Here is a 22,469-nt window from a genome sequence, read left to right on the forward strand (position 1 = left end):
TTGGACCAGTGGCATATAGACTGGAGTTACCTGAGGTTATGCATGCATTCCATAAGGTTTTCCATGTGTCTATGTTGCGGAAGTGTCTTCGTGAGGGTGAGCAGGTGTTGGCTAAGATTCCGGAGGATCTTCAGCCTAACATGACTTTGGAGGCGAGACCAGTGAGGGTTCTCGGGAGGAGGATCAAGGAACTTCGGAAGAAAAAGATTCCTTTGATGAGAGTCCTTCGGGACTGTGATGGTGTTGAAGATCAGACTTGGGAGCCTGAGGCGAAGATAAAGGCAAGGTTCAAGAAGTGGTATGAGAAGCAAGCCGCGACTTGAGCTTGTTTAGCCTGGTCCCATCTGTAATCTATGGCTGGAGCGGGAATGGAGTATTCCAGCCCATCTCTCTTGTTACTCGGTCGCTTAGGGTGGTTGGTTGTGCGACTCAGTAACAAGATGAGGTGGTGCTTGGAGTACAAAGTTTCAGTGAGGCAGGGTTTTGGAGGAAAGTTTCCTGAAACAGAAGTTTCTAAAAGTGGAAAGTTTCCAAAATTGGAAAGTGCTAAATATGGAAAGTTTTACGGGAGTTAGAATTTTTCCATTTTAATGGTGGAGAGCCTTAGAGGGGCTTGTGTGGCCTTAGTGGCGGACTTGCGAGTCAGTGTGCCCGTGTGTGGCGGTCTTTTTAGACATTGTGTGGCCTTTGTGGCGGGCTGTTTAGCCGTGTGTGGCCTTTGTGGCGGGCTGTTTAGCCATTGTGTGGCATTTGTGGTGGGCTGTTTAGCCAATTGCGTGGCCTTTGTGGCGGGCTGTTTAGCCAGAGTGCCTGTTTAGACGGTCCTTCGGGACAGATGGTCTTTGTGATGGTCTTTCGGGACGTGTGGCCTTGGTTGCGGTCCTTTTTAGGACATTTGTGTGGCCTTGGTGGCGGTCCTTTTTAGGAGATTTGTTTGGCCTTGGTGGCGGTCCTGTTTAGCACATTTGTTTGGCCTTGTGGCGGTCCTCTTTTGGACATTTTGTTTGGCCTTGGTGGCGGTCCTCTTTAGGACATTTTGTTTGGCCTTTGTGGCGGCCCTTGTGGCATGTATATAATCCTTGTGTGGTCATGAGGTATTCTAGTGAGGGCATATGTGGTTGGTAGGACATTGAGATGTTTTACGCGAGCCACGGGAAGGAAACCTGGATAGGGATAGGACTCAGACGTGTTCAGAATTGTTTGCTCGTGGCTCTTGGAGGACTTAGGTTCTCTTAGTACTGCCATATTCAGAGACTCTGTGGCTTGGGAATATGGTTAGTATATCGACTTTGGATGACCATCCGGGGGCGCGCTGTAGGGTGGCAACCCGAGAAATGAGTTTTGGATTTTTTTTTCCTTATATATATTATGGCATGCGGGCTTAGGCCCGATGAGGAGCTAACATTGGCATGCAGACTTAGGTCTGATGAGGAGCCAATGAAAACTCAAGGTTTAGGCCTATGAGTAAAGGAAAGTCCAAAAAGTCGAGAGCAAATAACGCCTGGAGCGTGAGTCTATCGCCTAGAGGTGACCTTCTGTAAATCGGTCGGAGGAGTGTGGGCCGTGGAGACGGTTGCACGGGAGTCCTTGGCTGATGGTTGTTCGAGATTCGAGGATGAATCTAGATTGGTGGGGGAGAATTGTAACATCCGTGAACCGAAATCCCGGTTTGGGAGTTGCATCGGTTGATGCAGATGTTGCATCGGTCGATGCAAGGTCGAATTCTTGCGTTTTGACTTAAGTCAAACGCTGCATTTTGGGTAAAGGAAAACCTTTTAACTCGTGTTTTGTCTCATTAGGCGTGTTTAGCCGCTTTTGAGATAAACGAAAGAGAAAGAGAAGTGTTCTTGATGTTCTTGGGGATTTCTGGAGATTTGAGGCTGTTACTGTAGTGATTTGTAGCTGGGATCATTGTAGGAGCTACCTAGAAGCGTTTTCTTCTTGTGTTTAGGTTCAGATTCGTCTTGGCAAAGGTAACTGTAGGACCATGGCTTATCTAAGCTAGAGAACTCTCTAATTTGCTTGTTGTATGTTGTTAGACTTGTTAGATCGTTGTTCTGGACGTTAGGAAGCTTTCTTGTTGCTTGGGATCGAGTTTTGTGGTTGTAGGAACGAAGATCCGGCGAGAAGCTTCGGAGGAAAACGATGCTCGGCATTGCATTGGTCGATGCACTTTGTGCGTCGGTTGATGCAGATGCGAGGACGGCGCGTAAACTCTAGGGTTTTCGTGTTATGTCGAGCATGCGTCGGTTGATGCATTGGGAGCATCGGTCGACGCAAGTTAACCTTGCATCGGTCGATGCAGATCTTGCGTCTGTCGACGCAACCTCCATTTGGTGTCGGTCGATGCATGTTGGTGTCGGTCGATGCAGAGTCATGGTTTGTTTATTGTTGTTTGTTGATTGTTGTTGATGGTTAGAGATGACTCTATTGCTTGTGTGTATAGTCCAGTAGATGGGAGGATTGCCTTACTGAGTGTTTATAAAATACTTATGCATTGCAATATGTGTTTGTGGTGCAGGTAAAGGCAAAGTGTGATCGTGGAATCAAGGCAATGAAGAGGAGGATGTTCTAGGGACTCGGTTTGATGTTGTCTGGCATTGCTAGGTTGCTAGAGTTGGGTTATTAGAACATTGCTAGGTTGCTGGTTCTATGTTTCCTGTTATTTGATTATTGGATATTGTTGATACTATAATTATTGGTTATGATATTGGTTATTATTGGATATTTATTGGTATTGTTATTCCGCTGTTGGTTTTGATTGTGGTTAGGTGGCTAGTGAATATGAGACCACTAGTTGTAGTTTATTTATTATATTATAATTATATATTTATTATTAAAACAAAAAAAGGTCGGTCCTTTCAACCGTGGAGGCTATAAGTACCTCCTCACCCCCATCATTTGTAATTAACTTGAAGAAGTGAAATAAAAAGAAAGTTTCAATAAAGAGTGTTCTTCATAAGTTCTCTAAGACTAGTTACAATGGTGAAATTATTCAACAGTTGAAGTCATGCAATAGTCAGTTGAAAAAAATAAAAGAGCTGAGGTGGAAACAACTGAGTTGAAGACCAAAAGTTTGGGGTATACTTGCCACGTGGCAGGTTTTTATTGGTTAATTTTTTAAAATTAGGATAATATTTAGATAAAGAAATGTGTTGTGTTTCTATTGGATGGTGAGATTGCATATATTTTTTATTCAACCCAATTATTTGAAATCAATTCTTATAGAATCCAAAAATTTTATTTTAAAATTTTTATACCAAAATTCATCATTTTTCATTCTCTATAAATAGAGACTTGTTTCATTTAATTTGGACACACAAAAAAAGACTCATCTTTTCTACTATATTTTTCTATCAGCTATCATCTTTTATTTCTTGTTTTTATTATTTGCAAACAATTTATATATTTTATTAAATAAAAACAAAATCTCAATTTATTATATAAATTAATTTAATTTTTAATTATTTTAATTTCATTTGATATTAAATATGATTAATAATATGTGAGCACAAAAAATAAACATAAATAAGGTGAAAAATATGAAATAAAATTTGGTGGGGTTAGATGTTGTAATTTTTTTTTTTTTTGAATAAAATGTAAAATTTATTCGAAAAAAGCTTTTTACATTAGCGTTTGGTTAAAAATGGTTGAAACTAGAAAATCGAAAAGTACAAGCAAAATGTTTGGTGTTATCTTGTGGCCAGCCACAGTGCCAGAGCAGCATTTGATTTGCTGGTGCACTGAGAGTGGAATGAGAGTAGCTTGTCTCTTATATTCCGGTCGATTGTTTTGAGTAGATGAGGAGCTGTGACTGATGGTTCTCCATGCCTTCTCTGGTCCCGTTCTCGCCATAGTGTGTGAGCGGTGGCCTAAAAAGCATAGCGCAGCAGATATATGGTAGTGGAGTCGAGTGTATCAGCGGTAAGGAGGGACAAATTGTCATCCCAGGAAGTCGAGATCTGTGTGGACAGAATTTATGAGTAAGGCCTGTCCATATATCTGCAGAAAATGGGTAGGAGAAAAAGAGGTGGTCACGAGTTTCCAATGGTGCATAACAGAGTACACATAAAACGAGTTGAAACTTTCACTCCAAGACTGCATTCGGTCCCCTGTTAACAACTTATTCAGGACTGCTAGCCATACCATGAGTGAGTATTTGGGAGTGGCCAGTGAAAACCAGACTCCTTTATACCAGTGTGGACGTGGTTGCGGATCCTGCAAGCTCTCCCAGGTCTCCTTAGTGCTGAAAACCGGTTTAAATGAGCCTCCTTGACCTTTCCAGAGAGCTTTATCCTCAGCTCCAACCAGTTCTTGAAAGCGGACCTCATCCAAAGCATTCTCAATATTGTTGAGAGAGTCGACACGGTGCCTTCTGCGCTGGTGGGCGAAAGCCTCTGTAACTGTGGCATGTATGGGGATCCCCATATGAATGTACCCCCGCGGGCATGCTATGTCAAGTAAACGTCCCATAGTCGACCAGTTGTCATACCAAAAGGATATGTTCCTTCCACTCTGTACTTCATATTTGGTATAGTCTTTTCGGTTAAGGTATAGTTGTCATACCAAAAGAATTGATTTTGGCCACTTATGTCACCAAAGTGCACTTATCTTTTCGGTTAAGTGTCCTAAGAGAACTCCACAATTAAGCGTGCTTATGCTGGAGTAGTCTCAGAATGGGTGACCTTCCGGGAAGTGATTGCCGGAACTGTGTGAGTGAGGACAAACATAGAAAAAGATCATGTGGTGATTTGTAGAAACGGTAAACAAGTCTTTAAAACCTCCTAGACGTAGCAAACCGACCGTCGGATATGGATGGGCTCACGGACCTAATGAGAGGACGTGAGGCCTATTAAGGAAGGTGGGCCCATGGCCGGGAGTGGACAGGAGGCTCAATGAGAGGTAGCGGTCGGGGCATTACAAGTGGTATCAGAGCCGAACCCAGTCGAGTGGGCTCACACCATCGGGAGTGATGGTCTTGGTGTGGAACAAGGACATTGGATCTGTTAGTAGGGGGTGAATTGTGACACTTCGATTTGCGGAGAGGTTTGCAATAATTGATTTGGTCACCTATGTCAACAAAGTGTATGATGTGTGTGGTTTTTCACTTCAAATCTTTTACCTTAAAAGACCACACAACTGCTGAAAGTGCACAGCTAATCGGTAGTAGTATTTAAGGATCGATCCCACAGAGAGAGAGTTGTTGTTCGACCGAATCCAACGGAATTAAGTAAGGCTAGGACTCAATAGAAATAGGGTTTTGTGGTTGTCACGGTTGTAGCAAGCAAATAAACGAAAGTAAAAGCAAGTAAAATAAATGAAACAAGCGTTGGGCATCAAGGGGAATCGCATGGGTTCAATGATCTATCTATTTAGGAAAGTTTAGGGTTAGTTTGTCTATCTAAAACTCAGACTACAAAACACTAATAAACCGTTAACTTAAAGTTCTCAAACTAACCGTCTAAGATCACTACACCCCGTAACTCAACTGTCGCAGGCTACAACACATAGATCAAAGCATTTAAAACAGGTTCGACTAACATCCGTGGCATTCCATAGGTAAAGGCTATGTGCTTCCTATGTCTCCCCACACATCTAAGCTCGGTCAAGCACACATGCAAGCTTTTGGCAAAGCACACACACTTTAGATCATAGTTAGTTCATGAGGCTAACTTAAAGCATTAAGTAAAGACTTAGAATTAAAGCATAGAATAAACTGAATTTAAATCTAACAAACCCTAAAAATTGCCACCTAAACTAAGATCATCTCCCCCCTTTGATTTATCCCTTTAAACCCAACTAGAAAACTACTCTAGCATGTTTAAGGGAGTAATCAAAGCAAGGTTTAATAAACTCGTAAACATAAAAGAATAAATAGAGAAAAGGGTTTTAGATATTACTTCAATGATTGTCAAACAAAGTGTAAGATCATTTTCCTTAGAAACAAGAACAAAGTAAATAGAATAGAAAGAGTTTGGTGATCTCCAAGGCTTCAAGAGAGGGACGAGAGAGAGGTCTGCAGGTCGTGGCTATTTTTCTGGTCGTCGGCTCCTTTGAGGCACTTTTTTGGGCACACCCTAAACCCTACGGCTTAGAAGAGTATTTATAGGGTTCTGTCTAGGTTTAGGGTTTTGTAAGGGTAGAAACGTCTTCTCTTGATAAGTGCATGGAAAGAGCGCCGTAGGAAGCTTCTAGAACCGTGGTGAAGATTTGGACTGGGCCGCCATGGTGGTCGGTGGTCAGGCCTTCAAATAAAAGCCCATGGGCTTGATGGTTCTTCTTCGGTCGGTTTAAGGTACGTCTCGGTAATTCGGGCATAACTTCCGGATGGTTAGATGGATCGACTTGATTCTACTTTGAGGAGAAAGATGACTCTCTCCGCTTTCCATAGACACCAAGTATGTCGAAATGTGAGTTCTGTAAGTTCTTCAAAAGTTGCTCGTACTGTAAGGCTCTGAAACTTTCCTAAAACATATTTTCCTTGCCTTTTGGTCCTTTTTGATATAAAACCTGTAAAACCTTCTTGAAACCTAAAATACTTGATAATATACATTAAAGCGTTGAAATCATATCAAACTCATCCTAAATGCATACTAAAACTATAGCTAAAATGGGTAAAATAATGATGTTATCAACTCCCCCAGACATAGTTTTTGCTTGTCCTCAAGCAAATAATCATACTAAATCATGGAAAAGAGGTTTTGAAAATAATGGGAATTCACTTATCTTTGGGGATATTGTCTTTGCACTCTTCATCTCCTTGACATTAGGAACTTCCATTTGTAAACCACCATGAGAGTCATCAACTCTCCTTGATCCCACAATTCTTAGAGTTTCCAGAATCTCCATTGTCATCTCTTTACATTGATTAAGCAATAATAAAAAGTGAAATCTTACCAAGGGAAAATCGATCAATGGCTTGCAGACTCTCTTCAAGCCAAGACTTTCTTCATATGATTCATTTCCTCTCCCTTTTCTCACTTCTTCTTTTTTTCTTTTTTTTTTTTAATCAAAGGTGTAGGCAAATAATGAGGTCATCGGTAATTTACCTACCCCTCGCTTCCAAGCTTTGTGTGATCATTTGAAACAAGAGTAGAATAATGAGGTCATAGGTAATTTACCTACCTCTCTAAACTTATCAAAATCATCTCATCTTTTATTCTCTTTTTTTTTTCTTTTTTCTTTTTTTTTTAGTATTGAAGGGAAGAGAGAGGGGAACATACTTTTGAAGAAGTGCAATGTCTTGTGTGGCTTGAATGTAGAGATCTAGTCCAATGTATACCAATTCCCTGGGCTTGAAAATTAAGTCCGGTTTAGGTCCTATAAAAATTAGAGACAACGTTAGATCATCTGAATATCCATCGAATAGGGACTTGGGGGATTGTTGAGTCGGCTCACAGTCTTTCCAAAATTTGGTTCTGTTGTCAAGCATAATCAAGATTCATAAGAGTGTTAATCCAAATCAAATAAGCCTTTAGAATAAGATCATAATCCCCTACTAGTTTTGACTCAATAAAAAAAATGTGACTCGATAAAATATCAAAATTATTGATGTAAAAAGTGGAAAAAGGTTTCACGTCAATAGAATAGAAAGCAGCATTAGTATAGGATGGAACATCCTTCCCCCAGACTTAAATCACACTGTCCTCGGTGGGAAAAAAGAAAGAGTTGAGGATTAAAAATCATAAGGAAAAGTGTAGGGTTTAAGAACAATGTCACCTTGATGGAATGTGTTTGTGTCGATTCTTAGACGTATTATGGTTGCCCAAAATTGTCTAGAAGTCGGCTATGGAATGAAAATGTGGTGACTAACCGTGTGTACTTCCTTTGGTTGCTTGACATCAAGTATGAACTAGGCTAAGTTCATTCGAATTCTGTTTGATAAATCTCTAAATGCATCCTCCTTGAAACAAAAACCTAAAACCATCAATAACAATGAGAAAATAAAAATAACAAATGCATACCTAAGTAAAAGAATGGTGATGGTAGGTGGTGAGGATGGTGGTGGTTCGGAGTTTTCTCGCGGTATATGGGTGAATGGCCGCGGACATAAGCAGCAGGTACGATGATGGTACGCGGTACATAGGACATGGTACGTGGTACACAGTGCAGGACATGGCATCGGCTATGGCTGGTATGGCTAGTGGGGACTCTCGGCATCGATCACATGAGGATTGTGATGATCCGTTGCCTTCGGCTTGCATCGGTCACATTGAACATGGCTGGTCAGTAGGTGGTGCTTGCCACTAGTCATGTGGTGCATTGCCAATCCATGGGTACTTCTTCTTCCTTCTTTTTTGGCTTTTCTGTTTTCTATTTTTTTTTTGTGTTTTTTTTTTTATAAACCTGAAACTAAAATGCAAAAATATCAATAGTAAAAGAAAATAAATCCTAAGAATAAAAACTTACTAGCTTGGGTTGCCTCCCAACAAGCGCACTTGTTTAACGTCGTTGGCTCGACTTTGGTTGCTTTCTCAAGCATGGTTAGGAGAGTGAGTTGTCCTTAGACAAGCTCTCTTGGATCTTCCTCCATCAAAGGCATCAGGTGGCTCTCTTGCATAGTCTTCTTCTCTACACCTTCGAGTAGGTGGGTTGAATGGTTTAGCTTCATAGAAAATATCTCCATTGACGTTGGTGAGAGTCATTCTTCGGTTAGGCCAGTCCATGACGGCTCCGGCTGTGGCTAGGAATGCTCCTCCAAGGATAAGTGGTGTAAACCTCCCTTTCTCAGCATTGATGACTTGAAAATCGGTTGGAACATTGCAGATTCCAACTCTCACATGAATGTCTCGCACCATTCCGTCGGGTATTGTGAATGAGGAGTTGGCGAGTCCTATGCGTATGTCTGAGGGTTGTAGGTGTCTCAAGCCAATCTTCCTTGCAGCATCGGTTGACATGATGTTGATACATGAACCAGAATCACATAATGCATCTTCGAATGTAACTCCATTGATAGAACAAGTGATGAGGAATCGGCCAAGGCTCTCCACTTTGTGTAGTGTGTTGAACGGCTGTGGATAGTGTAAGGCTTGATCATAGATCTCTTTCATCTCTTTCCTTGACTCACAACTCTCAAGAAAGAATCGGTCAATATGATAAATAGAACAAGCTTTTACGAAAGTGGTACCTTAGGGAAGTCTCCCAACTGCTCGGTTGAAATCACCTAGATCTCTTAGGCTTATCGTGCGTGGGTACCAGCGGTTGTTCAAGAGGGTGAGACAACGTGGTTGATCTTGTAACTGTGTTCCCTCGAATGGCTCATCTTCTTCTTCATAGATCTCCCCTTCTTCAAGTTCTTGCAAAGGTTGGACTCCTTTGAAGGTTGTGATAGTGTTACAAGCGACATGGGGTGTTGATCCTTCTTCTCCTATATGTGAGATGTCGTGTGGTGGTGAGGCTTCAAGAGTTGTTACAGCAAAACAATCCTTGGTAAGGACCGAAACTTCTTCTCCTTGAGAAATCTCTTGCGAATCGGGTGTAAGGTTCTTGGTCTCCATCAGAACTTGTGGCTTATTTCTCAAAAAATACTTTTGATGTTCTTCGGTGGCTTGAGCAGATTCCTTCACGTCGAGATGTTGTGGAGGATGAATAAGGCTACCTTGTGGTTTGTTCTCCACGAAATCTTCTTGTCTTGAAGTAAAAGAAAATGAATGTTTTCCTTTTTCGAGTAGGATTTCCTTTTCTTCTTCTTCTTCCTCCTTGTCGGATTGATCTTCTTCCTTCTTGTGTCCAGCAACACACGAGATTGAGCTTTCTAGATTCTCCTCAAGAGACTTGATCCTCTTTTCCATAGCAGCTTGCTTAGCTCCAATGTTAGACTCAAGTAGTGGAACAAGAAAACTAGTGAACTCTTCGGTTAGAGTGTCTCCCAAGGTATCAACTTGTTTACCAATCTTTTCCACTTTGGTTTCGGTTCTCTTATCTCTCTCTTCATACTTCTCCATATGGTTTCAAAGGTCGAGGGTCTTGTTAAGAATGGCTTTGGAATTGTTGCAGTAACGGCTCTCCAAGGCTTTAATCTTCAAGTTGCAATCGCTAACATCCTTAGCATTCTCCCTTATCTCCTTTGATTGTTGAACTTTTCCTTCTTCAAGAAAAAGGAGCTTCCTCTCAAAGGCTTCAGCAGTTTCAAAATTTTCCTCCTCTACTATTCTAACTTCAACAGCAAATTCATCCATTCTTCCCGATAGATACGAATGGATTTTGTCGAGATTTCCATGTATCATCTTCATAGTCTCATCTAGAGTGTTTGTCATCCGACTTATAAAGTTCAATATCATCTCATCTTCAGCTTTTTGTTGAGTAGACTCACGAAAATTGTCTTGGTAGACTCGGTTTGGGAGTCAGAAAGGATCTCAGTATTGGTGTGAGCGGTTTAAATTGGTTGCGGCTCTCCTTGGATAAGGTCTTTGAAAGCGACTTGGACGGTGACTTAGGACAGGTTCCCAATCTTCATAAACATCATATGGAGTTGGAGATGGTCAAGTTCTAGGGTTACCTCAGTAGAAAGCTTCTCCTTGATGTTGGTGTTGTCAAAAATTAAAATTTTCGGTACCTTCTTCATTAGGGAACTGATATGTCATGCAACAGTAGAAGGCTTTGAGCTCTTCTTCTCCATCTTTTTTAGCAGATGATAGATCATAGGACTCATCATTCTCCATAGGCAAATCTTCATATTCTATAGCTCTCTCCTTGAAATAATCTTCTTCCTCATCGGTTGGGTAATCTTTTTCTCTAGTCCACTCCTTGGACTTGTTAGGATCGGTTGGATCTTCACATGAGGCTCTATATTCTTCTTCAGCATCAGCAGGTTGATATAGTTGATCATCACTCCAGTTGTTGCACTCACCGGATTTGTTAAGTAGGGCTTCTACCTTCCACTCTAAACGGCTCTCGATGGTGTCAATGGTGTAAACCAAATTGATAATCTTTGTTCGGCCATCATCAATATACTCCGTGTTGTTTAAGACTTGATTGTTGACAGCATTGATTTGTTCCTCCAAGTGTGTAACGTCCTTGGTGATAGTCTTGAGTTTGGCTCCAAACTCAATGCTCATCTTATCCAGCTTAGCATTAAAAACTTTATCAGCCTCCTCTTGACTTGATATAATTTCTTCTATCATCTTCATGAGCTTGTCTTCAGTGTGAGAGCTCCTTGAAGTGACTGGTTTTCGGTTGTCATAGAAATATTTTTCATTGACATCGACATTCATGACTTCTTGTGGATCAAGGTATTGGTCCGTCGCAAAGCATGGTACGTCCGTGTGGTACGGCGTGTAGGAATGGTCAGCTCGGCAGTAAGCTGGTCCCATAGGTGCTCGGCCTTGAGGTGGTCGAGTGAAAGCACTTCGACGAGGTTGTCTAAGTGTTGGTACAATGCTTGGTCGAGAGTGACCAATGCTTGTGCCTTGCAGCGAATGGCCTTGCGGACCGGATGGGTCTCCGTCCGTGGCTCGGTAGCGTGACATGAGTTGTGCAATTGTGAGATTCTCAAAATCTCCTGGGAGAGCGTCGAGGTTCATCCTCAAGGTCTCCTGAAACAGTGAAAAACAAAAAGAAAAATTAAAAGCAAGGTGTCCTAGACGTTACTCTAGTTCCTAGACTCTTGTAAACAACAATCTCTCCCCGGCAACGGCGCCAAAAAGCTTTGATGTGTGTGGTTTTTCACTTTAAATCTTTTACCTTAAAAGACCACACAACTGCTGAAAGTGCACAACTAATCGGTAGTAGTATTTAAGGATCGATCCCACAGAGAGAAAGTTGTTGTTCGACCGAATCCAACGGAAGTAAGTAAGGCTAGGACTCAATAGAAATAGGGTTTTGTGGTTGTCACGGTTGTAGCAAGCAAATAAACGAAAGTAAAAGCAAGTAAAATAAATGAAACAAGCGTTGGGCATCAAGGGGAATCGCAGGGGTTCAATGATCTATCTATCTAGGAAAGTTTAGGGTTAGTTTGTCTATCTAAAACTCGGACTACGAAACACTAATAAACCGTTAACTTAAAGTTCTCAAGCTAACCGTCTAAGATCACTACATCCCGTAACTCAACTGTCGCAGGCTACGACGCATAGATCAAAGCATTTAAAACAGGTTCGACTAACATTCGTGGAATTCCATAGGTAAGGGCTATGTGCTTCCTATGTCTCCCCACACATCTAAGCTAGGTCAAGCACACATGCAAGCTTTTGGCAAAGCACACACACTTTGGATCATAGTTAGTTCATGAGGCTAACTTAAAGCATTAAGTAAAGACTAAGAATTAAAGCATAGAATAAACCGAATTTAAATCTAACAAACCCTAAAAATTGCCACCTAAACTAAGATCATCTCCCCCCTTTGATTTATCCCTTTAAACCCAACTAGAAAACTACTCTAGCATGTTTAAGGGAGTCATCAAAGCAAGGTTTAATAAACTCATAAACATAAAAGAATAAATAGAGCAAAGGGTTTTAGATATTACTTCAATGATTGTCAAACAAAGTGTAAGATCATTTTCCTTAGAAACAAGAACAAAGTAAATAGAATAGAGAGAGTTTGGTGATCTCCAAGGCTTCGAGAGAGGGACGAGACAGAGGTCTGCAGGTCGTGGCTGTTCTTCTGGTCGTCGGCTCCTTTGAGGCAGTTTTTTGGGCACACCCTAAACCCTAGGGCTTAGAAGAGTATTTATAGGGTTCTGTCTAGATTTAGGGTTTTGTAAGGGTACAAACGTCTTCTCTTGATAAGTGCATGGCAAGGGCGGTGTAGGAAGCTTCTAGAACGGTGGTGAAGATTTGGACTGGGCCGCCATGGTGGTCGGTGGTCAGGCCTTCAAATAAAAGCCCATGGGCTTGATGGTTCTTCTTAGGTCGGTTTAAGGTATGTCTCGGTAATTCGAGTATAACTTCCGGATGGTTAGATGGATCGACTTGATTCCACTTCGAGGAGAAATATGACTCTTTCAGCTTTCCATAGACACCAAGTACGTCGAAATTTGAGTTCTGGAAGTTCTTCAAAAGTTGCTCGTACTGTAAAGCTCTGAAACTTTCCTAAAACGTATTTTCCTTGCCTTTTGGTCCTTTTTGCTATAAAACCTGTAAAACCTTCTTGAAACCTAAAATACTTGATAATATACATTAAAGCCTTGAAATCATATCAAACTCATCCTAAATGCATACTAAAACTATAGCTAAAATGGGTAAAATAATGTTGTTATCAGTGTACATATCTTTTCGGTCAAGTGTCCTGAGATCAACTCACCTTGGTAAGGAAAACATGCACCAAGAGTTGGGTCTTCATTCAACTTAGTATCTTTATTGTTTTTTAGTTTCAAGAATAATCAATACTTGGTTTTGTTACCAAGTTACTTATCTCTATATAAACACATGTAATCTCATTTGAGAAATCAATCAATCAATTTCCTTTTCATTTTATGAGTCTATCTCTTTGTTTTTTTTGTCTAAAACACTTCCTTGTTTCTTGGTGTGTAATATCCAGGCAACAGCCTCCTCTTGTTGGACTAGTGTGTCATATCTAACAGCGATTGGAGTTGGGAATATCAGCAGCCTTCCGCAACTGCTTTGTGACCCCTCAATCCATTAAGTCTCCCTCGTTGCACCTTGCACCTTGGCGAGTTTCTATCCTTTCCAACCCTGCTGAGTGATCCTCGAATTTGGGCGTATCACAAACCAAAACTACAAAAGAAACATAACATATCGTGGAATCTCATTGAAGGCTTGAAGAGGATGTTCTAGGACTTCATGCCACACACAATCGACTAACTCACATAATCAATCAAAGGCATGCAAATCCAAACATCAACAACAGAAATACAGTGAACCCGTACCTAGAACCGTAAGAGCTCTAATACCAAACTAAAATAACCTGACCCATTTATTTAAATAATAATAATAATTAACTAGTGGTCCCATACACACTAGGCACCGAACCAAAACCAAAATAAACAGCAGAATAACCAAAAATTACCAATGATCAATAACCAATAACCAATGGTTGATTCAACCAAATCATAAAACATAAAACCATCAACCTAGCAATCTTCTACTGACTCAACTCTAGCAACCTACAGAAGTCACTAGAACATCTTCTTCTTCATCGCCTTGATTCCACGATCACACTTTGCCTTTACCTGCACCACAACACTCAGTGAGGCAATTCTCCCATCTACTGGGCTATACACACAAGCAATTAAGATATCTCTAGCCATCAAACAACAATCAATAAACAGACAACAAACCAGGACAATTGCATCGACCGACACCAAATCATGCATCGACCGACACCAACTAGGATTGCATCGACTGACACAAGCTTGTATCGACCGATACAAGGTTCACCTGCATCCACCGACACTAACACTGCATCGACCGATGCATGCTCGACATTTTACGAAAATCCCTAATTGCAACGATCGATGCGTCCACATGGCATTGACCGATGCTCCTAGGTCAAATTGTGCCGTCCTTGCATTGCATCAACCGACGCACAAAGTGCATCGATCGACGAACATGCTGAGCATCATCTTCCCCGAAGCTCCTCGCCGGATCTCCATCCCTAAACCACCAAAACACAATCCAATGCCAAAAAAAAGCTTCCCAAAGCCTCTTGCAACTCAACAATGTTCTAACAAGCCAGATAAACACATAAATTAAACAAGCAAATCGGAGAAATCTCAAGCTTAAACAAGCCATGGTCATGCACTCACCTTTGCCAAAGAAGTTTCTGAACCTAAAACGATAGATCTACACTCCTAGCACGCTCCTACAACTATCCCAGCTACAGATCTCCACAGGAACAGCCACAAATCATCAAGAATTCTCAAAAACACTTAAAAACCTCTTCCTCTCTTTTCTTTTTCTCAAAAACGGCCCAATTCGGCCAAACCCTCGAGTTCCTCCTTTTATACACGATTTCAGGGTTTTTCCTAACCCAAAACACAACGTTTAACTTAAACTCGTTCGCAAAAACCAACCTTGCATCAACCGATGCACTACGCATCGATCGATGCACCTCCCAAACCGAGATTCCGGTTCGTGGATGTTACATCCATTAAGAAAGGTGAGCCCATGTGCCGGGAGTGGACATGGGGTCCACTGAGAGGTGGCGGTCGAAGAATTACAACATGATTTTTTCTGTGTTTTGTCTTCACTCGCACAGTTCCGACAATCACTTCCTGGAAGGTCATCCATCCAAAAACTACTCCAGCTCAAACATGCTCCTTTCACTATACCGAAAAGATAAGTGCACTTTGGTGACATAGGTGGTCAAATCAATTCTTTTAAGCCTCTCCGCATATTCAATAATATATAAAACTATTGTATTTTTCAAAAATATTAAATAATAAAGTGGCTAATCCTAATTGGTTGTTTTAAATCCTATGTGGACAGCCTTAGAAGCTGTTAACTCCTACTTTTTATTTGTGTAGATTATTAATATTATTATTATTATGACTAGGATTCAAACTTCCGTGATATCGTGGAGGAAGTATTTCAAAAAAAGTAATATTAAATTTTAAATTATATTATTATATATTTTAAATTATTTGAAAATAATAATATAGTTTGAAAATATATGCTAAGAATAAAACTAAAAATTATTTCAAAAAAGGAAAAATAATCAATAGGGTTAAAATTACATAAATATTAAACATATATAATTGCTAGTTAAAAAAACACAGCCGTCAAAATGAAAACTTATACTAAAAAATATTTTGTCAAAAAAACTCAACCTTAAGTTAAAAATTATTAAATGAAAAGTCATAATGAACAGATTCAACTTTGTAAATTTTTTTGTATGTACAATAAGTATAAAATAATTTATGAAAAATTATAGTAAATAGTAACAAGCATCATAACATTTGTTAACATTTTTATTATTAATTAATACACAAATGTTATGATGAACTGAAGTGATTCTAAGTGAAAATATCAAACAAAAACATATAATAAATAAATGCAATACATAAAAGGTAAATGGTCAAATTATTATTATTTTGAAAACGATGAAAACACCTTTGTCAATAGATTATACATAAAAGGGGTAAATGATCAGATTAACTCTTTTATGGGTGAACGAGAAAGCACACAAAAGTGAAGCTTCGACTCATAAGGATCCCAATATATTCCAACCACATCGCCTATCTTCAAATCTCTTCTCACGACGAATTCCCTACGCCATGCACTGCCAAGAATATAGCTTAGACACTTGGGCCATTTCTTAAGAACCAGCTTGTGCATAGTATCAGTGTCTTCATCATACACGTTGACTGCTAATCCAGGGCCTTCTTCGACTACCCTTTGATCAGATATAGGGAGATATCTCAGAATGTCGCTACGCACGATGCTTCCATTCAGATAAAGATAGTTTAGATAGCCAATACTGCTTTTGGTCAATTCCTTCTTGATGGTCCATGGATCGGTGTAGAGAGTTGTTTTTGTTGAGACATTGTGGTGCACCTCCTCTCTTTGTTCTTGATCCGTCGTAAACCTCAACGACGCCATGTTTATGTTTTCTTCGGTTTGCTTATTGTCTGACGCATCTTCGGGATCATCATGTGGCTTGTCATACGGAAACAGATCCAGGGTGACCAAAGTCTTATTTGACGCTGAAATAGGAGCCATATCCATATCCAATGATCGCAAAAAACTGAAAAATCTGACCAAAGCATTGGATCAAAACTCATTTTTTTTTCTTTAAAATCACAGTCAATTTAAAAGAAGCCTCTTTCTATAGTTATTTTTTATAAGTTATCTGTCTACTTAAATCATTTGTTACTGGATCTGAAATTTATAATGAAATCTGAGAAGCTTAGTATACATTTCACAGAATTTTCAAACATATGCAAAATATACGAATATTCAAAACGAAATAATTTAAAATTATGTTCAAGATCCCTTCTCAAAAGTGCGAGCTACTTTCAGAATAACCATATATGAAAATTTGTTAATGTATAGAACTCAGAATTCTCAATTTAAAACCAAAAAACCATCGTAAAATTAGTAAATAAATAAAAAATGGATGAGAGGCCAATCTTTACCACGAAGACCCGATGTGTTTATAAGGAGGCGGTCATCGATTGTATATGGTAAAAAACATTCTGAAGTGTTTTCTTGTGGGAATTCATGTTTATATACACATTGAGCGTTGAACAATAATAAATAAAAAGACATATTGAGTATAGATTCATTGCCTAAAAATAGCATCCATCAATTATACTTCCTAAGTGATTTTTTTGACTAAAGATTATAATGTAACGGTAATTATGGCAATATAATATAAATTATGTTGACACGTGTAAATTTATAATTACCATATCATGCAGTTTTAAGGCTTTCTATCAACAAGGATTACTTGCTTTTTCCAATTTTTTCTTGGGGGGTGGGGGGGGGGGGGGGGAAGGTGAAGTTGAAATCGAGTGTTTTATTTAAAATCCGGCAAACATGTAAAAGAAAACCCTCACCGTTTTCAAAAACATGTAAATGATCCTTATTATTTTGTGGGGTTTTAATCTCTCAACTTCTAATAGATGGTAAAATAACTCATGATGTTCAAACCCAAATAAAATCTGAGCGTTATATTAAAACATAGATACAAAAGCTATCGCATTTAAAAAGCTACAGATGTTAATTCACATTTGGGTTGGTGGTGTTGTATTGGGAGCAAAATGTCTTCGGCGAAGTCCTTCCTCTCTTCATTTGGAATTAGAAGCACTTCTTTGGGCCATGGAGAGTATCCTTTTGAGAAGTGTTGTTCATCAGAACTTCGAGAAGGATTGTGCTGAATTATTCATGATAGTGCAAGTCCCTGAAGATTGGCCAGCGTTTTCCAACCAGCTCGATGATTTCTTCTTGCTACGTGTTTTCTTCCCGCTCTTCACCCTGCCGAAGATCCCTCGGTCATCCAATTTGAGGGTGTATTGCCTCGCTCGGTCTTCTAGAATGTTATTGTTTGAGTTTCCTTTGTAAACTTTTTTCCTCCGGTTTGGGCTACCAATTTTGGAGTAATGTTCTAATTAATGTTTGGTTGTTTAAAAAAATATTTAGATAACGCTCTATGTATTATTAAATCGGTTTGATTTCATTATGCTTTTTGTAATTAACCCTAATAAATCTTCATTATTTAAAATTTTCAATGATAATATTTTCAATCTTCATTATTATTGATCTCATGATCGGTTTCTGTTGGCCGGATGGTCAATAGTGGGGCAAACTGTTGTGACGGTTGTCGGAGGACTGCTTTGTTATATTCGAGGACGATTCTATGTTAGTGAAAGAGAATTTTAACCCTCTGAACCCAAAATTGGTGGGTGTCAATCGACATCAAGGGGCAGTGTCGATTGATTTTTAGGTCTGGTCGGTTTAGCTTTTAACAGGCTGGTTAAGCGGATTTTTGGAAAACCTTAAACGTTTCTTCTTAAAAGTCGACGCCCTAACTGTTTTGTGGCAGAGAGTTGTATTTGTCATTCCTTAGAGAAGAGAAAAAGATTTGGGTTTGTGAGATCAAGTGAGAGATCAAAGGAGAAGAGCTTTGCTTGGTTTGGTGTGTGAACTGGTGTGTGAGGCAGAAGAGAAGGACATAAGAATGTTGTTGTGGTATTTTAGGGTTTTTGTTGGTTGTGTCGCATCGGTCTAGTCAGATCAATATTTTTTTGTTTCGAGGTGTGTGGGACCGTGACTTATCTGAGCGTTTAGATTTTGTGTTTTCGTTGTTTTGTGATGTGCAGATTAATTTCTTATTTTTCTGTATTTTGTTGTGGTTGATGGTCTTGAATGTTTGTCGGTTTTGTGTGTTGGTCTTGTGAGAACAGCTTGGTGGATTAGATTGTTAAGAATGGCTTCGGAATTGTTGCAGCAACGGCTCTCCAAGGCTTTAATCTTCAAGTTGCAATCGCTAACATCCTTAGCATTCTCCCTTATCTCCTTTGATTGTTGAACTTTTCCTTCTTCAAGAAAAAGGAGCTTCCTCTCAAAGGCTTCAGCAGTTTCAAAATTTTCCTCCTCTACTCCTCTAACTTCAACAGCAAATTCATCCATTCTTCCCGATAGATACGAATGGATTTTGTCGAGATTTCCATGTATCATCTTCATAGTCTCATCTAGAGTGTTTGTCATCCGACTTATAAAGTTCAATATCATCTCTTCTTCAGCTTTTTGTTGAGTAGACTCACGAAAATTGTCTTGGTAGACTCGGTTTGGGAGTCGGAAAGGAGCTCGGTATTGGTGTGAGCGGTTTAAATTGGTTGCGGCTCTCCTTGGATAAGGTCTTTGAAAGCGACTTGGACGGTGACTTAGGACAGGTTCCCAATCTTCATAAACATCATATGGAGTTGGAGATGGTCGAGTTCTAGGGTTACCTCGGTAGAAAGCTTCTCCTTGATGTTGGTGTTGTCAAAAATTAAAATTTTCGGTACCTTCTTCATTAGGGAACTGATATGTCATGCAACAGTAAAAGTCTTTGAGCTCTTCTTCTCCATCTTTTTTAGCAGATGATAGATCATAGGACTCATCATTCTCCATAGGCAAATCTTCATATTCTATAGCTCTCTCCTTGAAATAATCTTCTTCCTCATCGGTTGGGTAATCTTTTTCTCTAGTCCACTCCTTGGACTTGTTAGGATCGGTTGGATCATCACATGAGGCTCTATATTCTTCTTCAGCATCAGCAGGTTGATATAGTTGATCATCACTCCAGTTGTTGCACTCACCGGATTTGTTAAGTAGGGCTTCTACCTTCCACTCTAAACGGCTCTCGATGGTGTCAATGGTGTAACCCAAATTGATAATCCTTGTTCCGCCATCATCAATATACTCTGTGTTGTTTAAGACTTGATTGTTGACAGCATTGATTTGTTCCTCCAAGCGTGTAACGTCCTTGGTGATAGTCTCGAGTTTGGCTCCAAACTCAATGCTCATCTTATCCAGCTTAGCATTAAAAACTTTATCAGCCTCCTCTTGACTTGATATAAGTTCTTCTATCATCTTCATGAGCTTGTCTTCAGTGTGAGAGCTCCTTGAAGTGACTGGTTTTCGATTGTCATAGAAATATTTTTCATTGACATCGACATTCATGACTTCTTGTGGATCAAGGTATTGGTCCGTCGCAAAGCATGGTACATCCGTGTGGTACGGCGTGTAGGAATGGTCAGCTCGGCAGTAAGCTGGTCCCATAGGTGCTCGGCCTTGAGGTGGTCGAGTGAAAGCACTTCGACGAGGTTGTCTAAGTGTTGGTACAATGCTTGGTCGAGAGTGACCAATGCTTGTGCCTTGCAGCGAATGGCCTTGCGGACCGGATGGGTCTCCGTCCGTGGCTCGGTAGCGTGACATGAGTTGTGCAATTGTGAGATTCTCAAAATCTCCTGGGAGAGCGTCGAGGTTCATCCTCAAGGTCTCCTGAAACAGTGAAAAACAAAAAGAAAAATTAAAAGCAAGGTGTCCTAGACGTTACTCTAGTTCCTAGACTCTTGTAAACAACAATCTCTCCCCGGCAACGGCGCCAAAAAGCTTTGATGTGTGTGGTTTTTCACTTCAAATCTTTTACCTTAAAAGACCACACAACTGCTGAAAGTGCACAACTAATCGGTAGTAGTATTTAAGGATCGATCCCACAGAGAGAGAGTTGTTGTTCGGCTGAATCCAACGGAAGTAAGTAAGGCTAGGACTCAATAGAAATAGGGTTTTGTGGTTGTCACGGTTGTAGCAAGCAAATAAACAAAAGTAAAAGCAAGTAAAATAAATGAAACAAGCGTTGGGCATCAAGGGGAATCGTAGGAGTTCAATGATCTATCTATCTAGGAAAGTTTAGGGTTAGTTTGTCTATCTAAAACTCGGACTACGAAACACTAATAAACCGTTAACTTAAAGTTCTCAAGCTAACCGTCTAAGATCACTACACCCCGTAACTCAAATGTTGCAGGCTACGACGCATAGATCAAAGCATTTAAAACAGGTTCGACTAACATTCGTGGAATTCCATAGGTAAGGGCTATGTGCTTCCTATGTCTCCCCACACATCTAAGCTAGGTCAAGCACACATGCAAGCTTTTGGAAAAGCACACACACTTTAGATCATAGTTAGTTCATGAGGCTAACTTAAAGCATTAAGTAAAAACTTAGAATTAAAGCATAGAATAAACCGAATTTAAATCTAACAAACCCTAAAAATTGCCACCTAAACTAAGATCATCTCCCCCCTTTGATTTATCCCTTTAAACCCAACTAGAAAACTACTCTAGCATGTTTAAGGGAGTCATCAAAGCAAGGTTTAATAAACTCATAAACATAAAAGAATAAATAGAGAAAATGGTTTTAGATATTACTTCAATGATTGTCAAACAAAGTGTAAGATCATTTTCCTTAGAAACAAGAACAAAGTAAATAGAATAGAGAGAGTTTGGTGATCTCCAAGGCTTCAAGAGAGGGACGAGACAGAGGTCTGCAGGTCGTGGCTGTTCTTCTGGTCGTCGGCTCCTTTGAGGCAGTTTTTTGGGCACACCCTAAACCCTAGGGCTTAGAAGAGTATTTATAGGGTTATGTCTAGATTTAGGGTTTTGTAAGGGTACAAACGTCTTCTCTTGATAAGTGCATGGCAAAGGCGGCGTAGGAAGCTTCTAGAACGGTGGTGAAGATTTGCACTGGGCCGCTGTGGTGGTCGGTGGTCAGGCCTTCAAATAAAAGCCCATGGGCTTGATGGTTCTTCTTAGGTCGGTTTAAGGTACGTCTCGGTAATTCGGGCATAACTTCCGGATGGTTAGATGGATCGACTTGATTCCACTTCGAGGAAAAATATGACCCTTTCAGCTTTCCATAGACACCAAGTACGTCGAAATTTGAGTTCTGGAAGTTCTTCAAACGTTGCTCGTACTGTAAAGTTCTGAAACTTTCCTAAAACGTATTTTCCTTGCCTTTTGGTCCTTTTTGCTATAAAACCTGTAAAACCTTCTTGAAACCTAAAATACTTGATAATATACATTAAAGCCTTGAAATCATATCAAACTCATCCTAAATGCATACTAAAACTATAGCTAAAATGGGTAAAATAATGTTGTTATCAGTGTACATATCTTTTCGGTCAAGTGTCCTAAGATCAACTCACCTTGGTAAGGAAAACATGCACCAAGAGTTGGGTCTTCATTCAACTTAGTATCTTTATTGTTTTTTAGTTTCAAGAATAATCAATATTTGGTTTTGTTACCAAGTTACTTATCTCTATATAAACACATGTAATCTCATTTGAGAAATCAATCAATCAATTTCCTTTTCATTTTATGAGTCTATCTCTTTGTTTTTTTTTGTCTAGAACACTTCCTTGTTTCTTGGTGTGCAATATCCAGGCAACAGCCTCCTCTTGTTGGACTAGTGTGTCATATATAACAGCGATTGGAGTTGGGAATATCAGCAGCCTTCCGCAACTGCTTTGTGACCCCTCAATCCATTAAGTCTCCCTCGTTGCACCTTGCACCTTGGCGAGTTTCTATC

At 39.9% G+C, this 22,469-nt stretch overlaps 1 protein-coding gene and 1 long non-coding RNA gene across 2 annotated transcripts; both read right to left on the reverse strand.

The window, feature by feature from the left end:
* Nucleotides 1-3,942: 3,942 nt before the first annotated feature.
* Nucleotides 3,943-4,473, reverse strand: LOC147927092 (uncharacterized). Its single transcript, XM_087487298.1, has one exon. It carries the CDS (start codon nucleotides 4,471-4,473, stop codon nucleotides 3,943-3,945), a length of 531 nt encoding a protein of 176 aa, XP_087343424.1.
* An 11,489-nt stretch (nucleotides 4,474-15,962) lies between these two features.
* LOC147927093 (uncharacterized) lies at nucleotides 15,963-17,089 on the reverse strand. Its single transcript, XR_015581393.1, has 2 exons — nucleotides 17,033-17,089; nucleotides 15,963-16,650 (listed from the first exon to the last, which is right to left on the reverse strand). It is a non-coding gene; the product is annotated as an uncharacterized LOC147927093 (long non-coding RNA).
* Nucleotides 17,090-22,469: the final 5,380 nt, after the last annotated feature.

This window comes from Camelina sativa, chromosome 15 (assembly GCF_030686135.1).
Source record: "Camelina sativa cultivar CO46 ecotype springtype chromosome 15, ASM3068613v1".
NCBI classification, from domain to species: domain Eukaryota; kingdom Viridiplantae; phylum Streptophyta; class Magnoliopsida; order Brassicales; family Brassicaceae; genus Camelina; species Camelina sativa.